This window comes from Argiope bruennichi, chromosome X2 (genome assembly GCF_947563725.1).
Source record: "Argiope bruennichi chromosome X2, qqArgBrue1.1, whole genome shotgun sequence".
NCBI lineage: Eukaryota > Metazoa > Arthropoda > Arachnida > Araneae > Araneidae > Argiope > Argiope bruennichi.
The window spans coordinates 26,891,325-26,904,576 of record NC_079163.1 but is presented as its reverse complement, the minus strand read 5'-3'; the positions used below and the strand labels follow the sequence as shown (position 1 = coordinate 26,904,576).

The 13,252-nt window shown below is 30.0% G+C and overlaps 1 protein-coding gene across 1 annotated transcript; it reads left to right on the top strand.

Annotated features, from left to right (window-relative positions):
- Positions 1 to 6,574: 6,574 nt before the first annotated feature.
- On the top strand, positions 6,575 to 13,252 carry LOC129959670 (uncharacterized). The gene is made up of 3 exons (XM_056072559.1): positions 6,575 to 6,584; positions 11,174 to 11,348; positions 12,271 to 13,252. The coding sequence occupies exons 1-3, from the start codon at positions 6,575 to 6,577 to the stop codon at positions 13,250 to 13,252; spliced, it is 1,167 nt and encodes a 388-aa protein (XP_055928534.1).

The following is a 13,252-nucleotide window of genomic DNA, read 5'->3' as shown; positions in this document are numbered from 1 at the left end:
TTTAATTATAATCCAAGAACAATTTGAATGTGCATAATTATTTTACTTTTAAAACATAAGTTAAACCTTATATATTAAGAGAAAATACATTTATTTTTCGATACAAAGAATCAGTGGCGGATTTTGACACACAGGCGCTGAATTATTTTGAGGACTCCTTCTAGGTAAATTCTATTTATAACAAGAATGTAAAATGAATTAAACTTGTTTTAGCTTTTAATTTTAACTTTGCACTTACTTTTCAGCAATTCTTATATTATATGTATATATCAAGTAAATGAAAAAAAGTTGCACCTTTTTTATATATGTTACGGCCAAAGTCCGAAGTACGGCCAGTTCGCGAATTGGCTGGCCAATTCGCGAACTGGCCAAGAGGTTTGGCCAAAGTCCGAAATACTTGCAATTAATATTGTATTTTCTACTTTGGCTGGCCATTTCGCGAAGTGGCCGGGAATCCTTGGCCAAAGCCCGATATGATAATCTATACTTATAAAGTTCAATGTGTGTTAGTTAATATACTTATAATCATTCTAATCTGCGACTATCATCTAATTTGGGGCATACATTTGCTAACAAAATGGTCTAAAGGAACTAAATAATTATATTTAATATAACTTTAGTCAATAAATGATCCGATGAATCAGGAATTTTAAATTTTTACATAGGTTCTCTGCCCTTTGAATCATATTTAACAAAATATTCTTGAGACACAAATATTTTAAATAAAAATTGTTGAACTCCAACCAACTAAATCAATCACTAAAACTGACTGATTTATGAAATTTCATTATCACTCTTCTATAAAAACTGGCGATTTTAGACTACTTCACCGACTGTCTCAATGAAGATACGCTTATCTTCTGCAAGGACAGTGATTGGCCTGTGATTATGAAAATGTTGATTGTTTTAAAATTGATGCATAAAAACTTCATGAATCGGCCAGATTCATCGCAGAAGATAGGAACGTTTATTTATTTATTTAAAAGTTGAAGTGTCAAGAGTATTTCGCAGAATATGATTCCTTGGGACCAAAAGATTGTGTAAAATTTAAAATTCGTAATTTTTTCATAAGTTCATTTATTGACTGAAATAAAATAAAATATTTTTATTTGCATCATTTAAATCTTTTGAAAGTAAAAAAAAAAAAAAATAATAATAATTTTACAATGAATCAGAGAAATTTTTGTTGCATAATTCTTTAAGATATTATATAAATTATTCTGCAGTGCACATATAATTTCACTGCCAAACGACTCTGATATCAATTTTCATATTTAAAAAAAGACATGGTTAGCTTCAATATAAAAAGCTTTTATCTTGATTGCAGTTTAACATTTCCACTTCAATTTAAAGTAGAAATTTTATGGATACTGACAGAATATTAGAGAAAGTAGTACAATGAACAGAACTGTTTAAGGCCTACATAAGTATATAAGTATGACTGAATCATATAACTACCAAACTATGAAGCTCAAAAATATTTTGCAGAAAAAGCTACTAAGTGAACAAGTTATATTAATTGAAAATTTTAGCGATCATTAATACTGACGAACCGGCTGGTTGCTAATATGGCTAGTGATAAATAAATATAATGACATTTATGTATAAAATATAAATAAGGTCATGTTGTAGGTGAAATTCGACAGATGGCGCCAACAAAGAAATGTCTTTAAATGATATTAATAACAAAACTATATTTCCTTCATATTTGTTATTATCTTCCTTATATTTGCTATTTGTCTTTGCAAAAAATTTCATATTTTTGAAGAGATATTTCGGGAGAACGGGAGACAATGTGATCTGGGATCTTTAACATTAAGTACATGGAGGGGAAAAAGACTAAGGATCACCCTTAAAAGTAATTGAAAACTGAGTACTCAATTTGTCTTTGTATTCATACACGATACGCAACGCCTTTGCTCAAGATATAATTTATTCATTTTGAAGGGCGCAAATCTAATCTTCACGCTATTTTGTTACAGCATATACGTTCACTGAATAATTTCTATTATGGCTTTAATATGAGAACAGAATGATACGAGATCATATTTTTTATATATTACAAGCTTATTTTTAACTGAGAGGTGTCACTTATATTTGAACTCGTTTCTGAAGCAATTGTACTTAAAAAAAAAAGTACACAGAAGTATTCATTTTTAAATACTTCATTTTTAACAGTGTGTAAAACAATCTGCTCTTGATTCCTTTCTTCCTACTTTGGCCGATCGTCCCAAGCCACTTCGCGAATTGGCCGGCCAAAGCCCGAAATCAAGAAAAGATCGGACATTGGCCGCTAAGTTTACAGCAACGTTGGCCAGTTCGCGAATTGGCCGGCCAATTCGCGAACTGGCCGATTTCGGGCTTTGGCCGTAACATATATAAAATTTGTTAATCTAAAAGGATAAAATGACAGCTCTATTCAGTAACTATTAGGAGAAAATATTCTTATTTACATTCTTCAAAACTTCGAATTGATATAAACAGTGTCAATATCCTTTGACCGAAGGATTGAGTGGTATTTTCTATTAACAAAGCAGATAATAAAAAAAAGAGAATATATAAAATTATCACTTTTAAGATTTTTTTTAAATAATAGAGAAATTTTAAAACGGTTATTAAAAATATTATCCAGTTGAAACTCTACAAAAAGATCATTAAAAACATTTTTACCTTTTCTTCTAAAAAGTCTTGTTCTTAAAAAGTTATGATATAAATTATAAGAAAAAGCATTGTGCTCCAAAATAACATGACGAAACAAAAACATATCACAAAATGCACTGATATCGTAAATTCAGTTTATTCACATATTTTCTGATATAGAAAGGTTTATATTTTTGGACGGTGATGATAAAAATTAAAATGCTAAATAATAAAAAGAAATTATATTTTTCTAGGATGGACAAAATACATATATTAAGTAGTATTAAAATGATAAATTGTAATAAAAGAAACAGACGTCAAAAATAATGAAAATAAAATTTAAAATATCACTTTCCTTGCTTTTAATTTGGAGAATTTGTCGATAAGTTTTTCATAATCTAATTCCTGTACTAACTCATTTTCAATGAATAACAGTGAAACCTCATTTAAATGCGGTTGACTTATTGTATTTCATAAATAATTTTTGGCGCTTTTTAAAACCGAAAATTATCTCTCTCCGCTTGCATTGCAAATTGACATGGTGAGGAATATTCTTAAAATTGTTCCCACGTTGGGAAATGTTGATTTTAGGCCATCTATAATCAATTTATATATATCAGTTGGGTTTGAAATTTTTTTCGTTTTTCGCATATTTAATAAAATGTTTTACTTCATCTTTGAAATAATGTATTTCAATATCATCGTCATATTTTGTAGTTAAGTTCATTATGCAAATGCCAAAAGTTTTATATGGTATGGTTTGAGAGTTCAAACGGCGGTAATCCCCACAAGGTCGGAAGGAGCATCTTTCTTAGGCACCATGTGAAGATTGTTGGACCATTGAGATTTAGATGACCGAATAATATTATTTTCTAACATGTACTGGAATTTCTGATTTGCTATATATAATCGCTTGGAATCCAGTTGTCTAGCTTTGGAATAAGTAGATTGTCCTTTTGTTGTGATAAAATATTCAACATCATGTTCAAATTTAGATACTGTCAAATTAGGTTTAGTTAAATTGGGTATTGAGTAATAAATTAACATATTTAGAAGTTTTATTCAAAATACTAATAACATCATCAATAGATACTGCCATTACGTGATGTCGAACGGACAGATTAGTTATTCCATCAATATGTTGTTTATTATGAGTATCTGTTAAAAGTTTAAATTTATTCAAAAAGTCAGCTTCTATTATAGCTTTATCAACTTTAGCTAATATAAAAGGAAATTAAAATTCTCTTCTAAGTCCTAAATTTAAGTTCATATTTTTAATTCCGTAAGGAATTTCCGTTCCATACTCTGCGTATAGTTTAAAACCATCTACTGTTTTATTTCGATAAGTTGCAGAAATAAGACTAACATCAGCTCCTGAATCCACTAAGAACCGTAGTCCCGTATTTTTGCCCTTTACAAATAAACGAAACTTGTGGCTTCCATTAATATCAGCAACAGCAGTAGCCGCTAATTCTTTTGCATTTTGGAGTTTCCCGACTTTTCGCTCCAAGCGCATGGTGAGTAACATTTTTCAGTTCGACAACGATCCCCAAATTTAAAATGATAAAAGCAATATTTACCTTTCTGATTAAATCGCTTAGTTGAACGATTGCGACTTCGAGATATATTCCAGTGATGATTTTTAAATTTGAATCTAGAACGGTTATTTATTTGCGTCGAATAAATTTTTTGTTCTAATGCAGCTATCCTTCCAAATAAAGCATCAGTATTACTAACATTTGGCGAAACATCACAAACTTCCATTTCAGATTTCATTTCATGAATTTTATCAGCCATCGTAGCCAGTTTGTCTAAACTTTCTTCATTTTCAAGAAGAATGTTTTGAATAAAATCAGGCATTTTATCGAGCCATAAAGATTTTAACACTTTTTCTGAAAAATCGTTCGCGTCTAAATGTTTTATCTTCTGCAAAAGCTGACTTGGGTTATAATCTCCAATGTCTATTCCAGTAACTATTCTCTGTTTTCTCTTTCCTTGGACATATTTAAAAGTCTTTTTTTCGTCAGGGCATATTTATTAGGCTTAGTGTCCTTAATAATGTCCTATATATGCTCAACATACTTCGGTTCAAGCTGGGAAATCAGTTGAATTTAGTTTTTTCAGTAGAAATTTTGTTTATTTGAAACTGAGCTTCTACTTGATAAAACCAAATGTCAGGTTTTGCTCGCTAAAAGGGTGGAATTTTGATGTTTACTTTATTCGCTTCGGCATCCATAACAGAAGTTGTTTAAATCGTAGAATGACCACTATTCGTAGTCATAGTAAAAGCCGGGTCACCAATTGTTGCGTTCGTGTGTCAACAAAAGTGAAATGCAGATAAACTTACTAGTAAACGAAATCTTACTACATTATAAATAATATTACCACATTAACATAAATTTATTTTCATTCAAATTCTAGAATCTCTTTAAACAACAAACTCAAAAATTCTGTAACATATCAGTGTTGTCAATCTGAATGAACAACTATTAACATAATAATATGGATATTTAAACTACTCATGAGTTACTTTTAAATGAAATATTTATAATTTATGTCACAACAACCCTAAATATTTAAAATATAGTAAAAAAAAATTATTGGTATCATTAAAAAATAATTAAATATTTGAACAAAATAATTATTACTGCAGGAAATAATTTATTTTTAAAAAACGTTAAATTATATGAATAATTAATTTACTAATTAGTATATAACTAAACTTTTATTTTTCATTTTTATTAATATTCTTTTTTAATAATATCATTACTAAATAGAACTTTATGCCATTTTAAATTCACTCAATCAAAACAGACACCGGGTAGATGTCAGCCCAGCATAATTGTTTGAAGTATTGAGTAACATAGATTTACGCTACATCTTAGGTTATGAAACTGAACAAGGTAAAGTTACGCCTAATGGAGCTAACATAGAAATTATTTAAAAATTGAAACTTCCCACTAATGTAAAAGAACCTCAAGGTTTTTTTAAGTTCTGTAAACGTTAATAATAAATTTATTCCAGAATAGATATCCTTTAAATGAATTGTTGAAAAAAGTTATTAAATTTAAATGGTCTGATGAATGCCAAAATGTTTTTGAAAAATTAAAGAAATACTAATAACAAAATCTGTTTTAAATTTATATAATCCTGTGTAATCTTCCATGTTTTTGTTGATGCATCACAAAAGAGAGTTGGAACTGCAATGAAACAGCCCATGCCTCTAATGTGTTATACCCAATAGCCTATTATTCCAGAACTTTAAGAGATTATCAGTAAAACAATGCAAAAACGGAATTAGAAGGTCTTGCCATAGCTGATGGTTTAAATAAATTTTACTACTACCTTCATGGTCAAAATTTTTTACTACTTACAAGGCCTACTGATCATGTGGCTCAAAAATATTAAAAACGATTAAGAGGTCGATTATGCCTTTATTCCCTAAAGTTGAGTGTGTTTGATTATAAAATTAAATTCCCAAACGGCTCTGCTAATATTGAAACAGATATGTTACCAGGCACTCTGTTCCTCAACATCTTCAATATTCATCTCATTCACTTAATTTTAACGAAAATAACTCAACAAAAGAATAATAATTTATGTGTACCTAAGTGCCATGAAACAAAATTGTCACAGAAATTAAAAAAGAAAATTTTGTATAAAATAGTTGCACCCTCCTTAATTACTAAAACGAACTCATGAATCCGGGTGTTCAAAAATAGGTACTCAATACTACCGGCCGAATATTATATTTCCGAATTTGTTAAGCACTGTATTGTATGCCAATTTAATACGAAAAGGAGGCAAAAGAGATTTGGTTTATTACAACAGGTGCCTCCTACTAATAAACTTTTTGAATGCATCTCTGTTGATACTTTTAGAGGTTTTAATTATTACAATTCAACAAAAAAGTTTCTACATATTGTGATTGACCATGCAAAAAGGTATGTTACGCTTTTTCACTAAAAAATGAAAATTCTGAAAATCACATTAATACTTTAAAACAAGTTTTTCAAATTTAAATCCTTATAAAATTATTAACTGATAGAATTGCTTTATTACCTATTCTAGATTCAAAAAATTCAGAATAAACTTTAATATTAAGCACCTTTTAATTTCAGCTTATCATCCTCAAACTAATGGTAAAGTTGAACGCGTTAATCAATCGTTAGCAATTAAAGTTAAATGTAAATTCCTCCTCCATTAAAGTTCCATGAACAAAATTATTTGAACAAGTTATTAGTAAATATGATTAAACCCCTCATTTAATTACTAAATATCATCCAACATGCTTGTTGTTGGAAACCTTATCTTGTGATTCTCCTATTGATCAACTAATTATTATGAACTTTCTAATGATGCTCATAATTTGGCTTTACAAGTAACAATAAATTTTCATAATAAAAATAAAATTTGATATGATATTTCGCTCATTGAGAAAAAAATGTGAACCATTTAATTTTATTGATTTTGAAGAAATTAACTATCGCAATTTTAATAAAAACGAAGCCCTCCTTTTTCTAACCCATATGAAATTATAAAACAATGTTCTGAAGTAACTTAAGAAATTAATATACCAAATTCCTTGAATAAACACCTCACTTTAATTGTATATGTTTCTAAATTAAAATGTTTCCATTCTCCAAAAAAACTCAATTTGAATCAGGAATAAATTATGAAATCTGTATTAAAAAAAAATGCAGTTCATAAAATATCAACCCATTTATCACCCCCTCCCTTTTTTTTTATTTGTTCCTCACAAATAGCATTCTCTTTACTTTCTGGTAATTCGTTACCAATTTCCTCAATCACCCAAAATTTTCTTAAGTTTGAATTTAATTCTTCTGTCCCACATATTAAACTGCAATAATTAGAATTTAATTTATCTGAACTCGAAACGCTGCCTCCTACTATATACCCAAATACAGAGTCCTGTAACGTCAGATTCTCATTATTAGCATTTAATTTTCCCGGTTTCATGTCATAAAAGTATACAGCACCAATTAAAATATATATTTTCCCCGGAATATTAAAATTAGGATCCACAAGGTCAATTGATTCTGTAATCTGTACACGCGTATCGATCATCGTATTTGGTATTAAATCCGTTATTTTTGATACCACTAACATCGAAATATTTCTTTCGAAACTCTTATTTTTACTAGCCACAATTGCTGTAACTCTGCAATTAACTACCAGCGAGGCATTATTAATGCAGAAAATAGATTTATTTATTTTTTTCACTTTTCAGTTGTAGCATCTGCACACAATTCTTACTCATGAAAGAACACTGTGAACCGTTATCCAAGAGGCACTTACTTCCTGCCATTGCGAACATCCATCTTTTATTAAACATTTTACAGTAGACAAAACAACATTTTTATTTTCGATTAGATTAGTTGCAGCGAAAAGCATATTCCACTCACAGGAGGGAATAGCACCTTCATCAGAATTCCCTCTCCCGATTACGAATTATGAATGACTTCATCGGTTTGTACATTCGTAGACGAAACATTTTTTGCTTCTTTCAGAAAGTGAATTAATTTATTGTGAGCTTTGCCACAGAAACATGTCCTATACGAACAATTTTTGAAAGCTGCAATAAAGCGATAAACATTAAAAGCAGGCGTTTTTATTTTTCACTACATCAACGCGTTCAAATCTCTTAAATTGAGGACAAGCATATAACGGATAATTTTCACTCTTGAGACATAAATTATAATTTTTATTTTTCACTTCATCGAAAAATACTTTTGATGCCGGTTTAAATTTCTTGCTGCAATTTTTTTTTTTTTTTTTTTTTTTTTGCTTTTTTTTCCCGTCTTGTTTATGATTTTGCCTTTGGAAGCAAAATATAGATCACATTCTCTTCCTAATTCGAGAGGTGTAAACCACTTTTGGTTTTGTCTAATATTGATATGAGTTGCTATTTCTTTGTCTAGCATTTGGAATAGTTTATCAGAAACCATGAATTGTTTTAGGGCCTCGAAATCTGTTACCCCTCTTAATTTTAAATAATATTCAAAACTCGTCATTAAGCATGATGCGAATTGCACATGATTTTTATTATCTCTAGAAGCATTTCTAAAATTCTCTAAAACCGCTTGCGCTGCTGGTTCTAATTCTCTTAATATAATTGATTTAACTTCATTATAATTATTTAAATCTTTCTCAGCAATATAAGTTAGGATATTAGAAGCTCTTTCCCCTAACAAATTTAACAAAATCTCTGTTTTCAACTTCTCTGGTTCCTTTTTAGTGTTAAATGCTCTCTCTAACGAAGTAATAAAGAAACCCCAGTCCTGAGCTTTATTCGATGGTTTAATACACAATATTCTCACTCTTTAATAAACTATCCAGTGAATCTTCTAATTCGGTTTTACACCCTTGATTAGCGGAAGTCTTAAGAACTATTTTCATTAGCCCTTAATTGCACTAATTGTAATTCTATTTTAGTTCTCTCTAATCTGAGACTGTATAGTTCTATTTCACTGTCCTGGTCGGATTTTTGGTTTCTATTCCCTATTACTAAATTATTTTAGTATTTTATAATTTAATTAAACTGTTTTATTTTATATTTTACACAATAAACAATTTTTTATGTTAATATTTAATGCTCTTTAGACTTATGGAAAAACTTTTTTAAACACTTAGAATGTTAAAGATTCGCTTACATTTTGAAGCATATAAATGTTTTTCCATGTCCTTTACTATAATTCGAACTTTTAAAAAAAAAAAAAAAAAAAAAAAAAAAACTTATAGTTGTTTAGGGGTTTGAAGAATTGAAAAATACATACTAGTACTTAGAAAAATAATTACTTATAGAAATTTATCTCAAGAAATATCGTCCCAAGAATATTTTTTAATGAAAAAAAAATTTAATAACATAAACTTATTTTTATTAAGAATTGATTTCATTTTTAATAAATATCTATTTGCTTCACCAAAACTAAAAATAGCAACTGCAATTGAATGATTATACTTTAATGAAAAACCCAAATTTTATTTTAATATATTCTTTACCATTTCATTTAATTGCTTTTATTTCATATACCTTTCAATTAATTAGAGTACGTTTCAGCATCATTCAGTCGTGTGAAGTTTATTAATGTCAATAACTATTTTAGCTTGCTTCGGCTATTATTTCGTTTTTGCTATGAGATTGTGAAAATTTGCTTCCATTATTAGTGAGGGATACTTTATTTGATATTATATCCTTAATGCTTATTTTCAATTACTGGTTGTCTTTCCGCCAGATAATTCTTGCCACCGGACACCATACAAATCGTTATTTATTGTAAATAATTATTAGCTATAATTGAATAAGCAACTAAATTATTTTTAATTAACTATAAAATTAATTGACGTCTGTTGTTTCGAAACCAAAGTAGAGAAAAATTTAGTTTTCCCCCCTTTCGAAGAGCTGCTACCGCAGTCTTGTTGATAACATTTACGACAATTTATTGTGGAAAAAGATTTTGATATCAATTAAAATGAATATTTCATTGTTTTCTATTGAGAAAGGGGTTAAGTGTAAATGTCTGATGCAGGGTCATACTGAGGGGTGGAGACATTGGGCACCGCCGGTGGCGCAGATGATGGAAAAGGGCACAAATATGATCATTAAAAAATCAGTCTCAGTCTTGAAAGAAAATTATCAATCTTAAAAAAGATTCATAAAAAAGGGGTGGCCGAAAAATCAGTCTCACTCTTATTCGACAGATTTTGGATGTTTCTGGTGATTTGGAATGACTCTAAAAATTAATAGCAGTCATTACACATTATTAAGCTAATTGCAAACTGTCTGCTCATTCTACTTATAAGAAATAAATAAATGACATAATCTCCAGAAAAATTAATTTTGCATTAAATGAAGACGTGGATTTAATATCATCGATAAAAAGTAAACCTTTTAAAACAATATAATAAATATATCTAAGAACTAAATTCCACTGAATTAAAGAAAAAAAAAATGGAACCATAAATAACCGGCAAAAACGAAAATAGACTGCAGCTTTATTATAAAAAAGAAGATTTTATAGGATGAAAATTTTTTATATACAGCTCTTTGATAGAAGAGAAACAATAAAGATTTGATGAAGCAATAAGTTTGATTGCCTTCTCTTAAAATATTTTTTAAATTATGCATAAGTTTAAGAAATTATGAATTTGAAAAAAAAAAAAAAACTCGACTGGTATCATGAAATATATATATACAGGGTGATCAAGAAATAACAGGAGGTGTTCGGAGCCCTGTAGCGTGTTATGTACCGGACGAAATATAACAAAATTTGACCACCAGACACATTAAAGTATGCGGTTTCGATTTATCAAGAAAAAAAAAAATTAGTATCAAAAAACGAAGATAGGGGGAAAACTGGAGCTGCGATCAAAAACTTTACTATGTAATTTGCTCATATGGATACTTCATGACATGAGATTGAAGATAAAAGGAAGGGTTGCGGGAATTTATGCCATGCTACAAGAATTCGCCCGTTGATTGCGTTGTCACTACGTGAACGTGCCTTATTAGTCAAACTGTTTTATCAGCAGGATGAAAATGCCAGTGCTGCTCTTCATGAATGCCGGTGGTTAAAACAGGTACGTAGAGGACCGATGACTTTAACTAACTTACGAATAATGGTTGAAAGATTCGAAACAACAGGAATTCTTGGTTTGCAACCAGACCAAGGACGTAAAGTTATCAAGTAGGAAGAAGTTGCACCTGCCGTTATGGATCAGGCGATAACTATACTCTGTTTCACCCCAACTTGGCAGTATTGTAAAAGGCAGAAAATGTGACGCTCCGCGCTGGGAAAGAGTTCCCCATCCATTTTGACTTTAAAACAACTAAAATGCGCTGAAATTTATCAAATTATATCATAAATAACAGATATCGTTTTTTTTATCAGCATGTATTTAAAATTATTCTCAAGTTAGAAGTGCTTATCTGTTAAATATTTTGTAAATAAAGCGAACGAATAAAACCAAAAGATTGACATAATGAATTCCACTTTGTAGAACCGGTCTCCAAGGTCAAATATTTGGCGCGCTTCTCTTGTACGCCCTCTCCAGCTATCCATTTAGTTCTCACCGTTATTATCATCACACGTACTTTTTTTGCTCTCGCTTTTTAATTAACTGATATTTTTTGATCTTGTTAATCACATTCATTTTCGATTGTTAATATTTATTCAAGTCGTCATTTCTAAAATGTCTGAAAAAGTGTTATCACCGACTACTCTCTATACACCTTCAAGACGAGGGAAACCAATAAAAAGTGCAGCACGTAGAAACATATTAAATGTTTATTCTCGACTCCGAGAAGAAACCCCTCAAGACTCTATCAATCAAATCGTTGACAAAGTTTCGCATCTTACGGGCGTTTCACAAAGAACAGTTTTCCGTTTGAAAAAAGAAAAAAAGGCATCCAGTCCTTTAAGTACCCCTGGAAAGAAGCGACCAGGCTTAGAAGGTAAACAATCAAGACATAAAATATGATGACTTTACCTTATCCTGCATTCGACGAAAAATTCATGCATTTTTTCGTAGAAATGAGATCTCAACATTAGATAAAGTTTTAAAAGTTGTGAACGATGATAGAGATATCTTTTCGAAAAACATCAGCAGAACAACGCTTTACAGAATATTGAAAGACTTGGGATTTTCTTTTGAAAAAAGAAAAACACAAGCGTTACTCCTAGAGAGACAAGATATTATTTTGTGGCGGAGGAATTATTTGAGAAAAATTGCTCATTATAAGAAACAAAACACTCCCATTTATTATCTTGATGAGACATGGGTAAATGAAGGCCATTCTCAGAGTCGAGTATGGCAAGATACTAAAATTAAAAGTAGCTACGAAGCCTCCTCTTCAAATTTAACAGTAGGTTTGTCGGCACCAAAAGGAAAAGGAAGAAGACTCATTATTACACATATTGGAAGCGAAGAAGGTTTCGTCCGTGATGCAGCTGAGATTTTTATTGGGAAAAAAACTGGTGACTATCATGACGAGATGAATGGTGATCATTTTGAAAAATGGCTAGAAAGTGTTCTTCCTAAACTGAAGAAAAACAGCGTAATCGTAATGGACAATGCTTCTTATCATTCTGTAAAAATGGAGAAAATTCCTACAACTTCTTGGACTAAAAAGTCTATTCAAGAATGGTTATCCCAAAAGCATATTTCATGGGATAAAGACATGATTAAAATCGAACTTTTGCAGAAAGTTTCTGAAGTGAAACATTTTTATGATATATATCGAGTAGAAACTATTGCAGAAAAATATGGACATACAATTTTGAGATTGCCACCTTACCACAGCGAGTTAAATCCTATCGAGATGATTTGGAGTCAAATTAAAGGACATGTTGCACGCGAAAATAAAACTTTTAAGCTTAATGATGTAAAGGAGCTCGTAATCCAAGCAATACAAAAAGTAACAATTGACAATTGGAAAAAATGCATTAACCATGTAACAACAAAAGAGAAAGAAATGTGGGAAATTGACGGACTTGTAGAGGAAGTATGCGAAAACCAAAATTTAATAATTTCCATGAACAGTGATTCAAGTGACATTGAGGCAGAACTAATGAGTGCTGATGATTTTTGA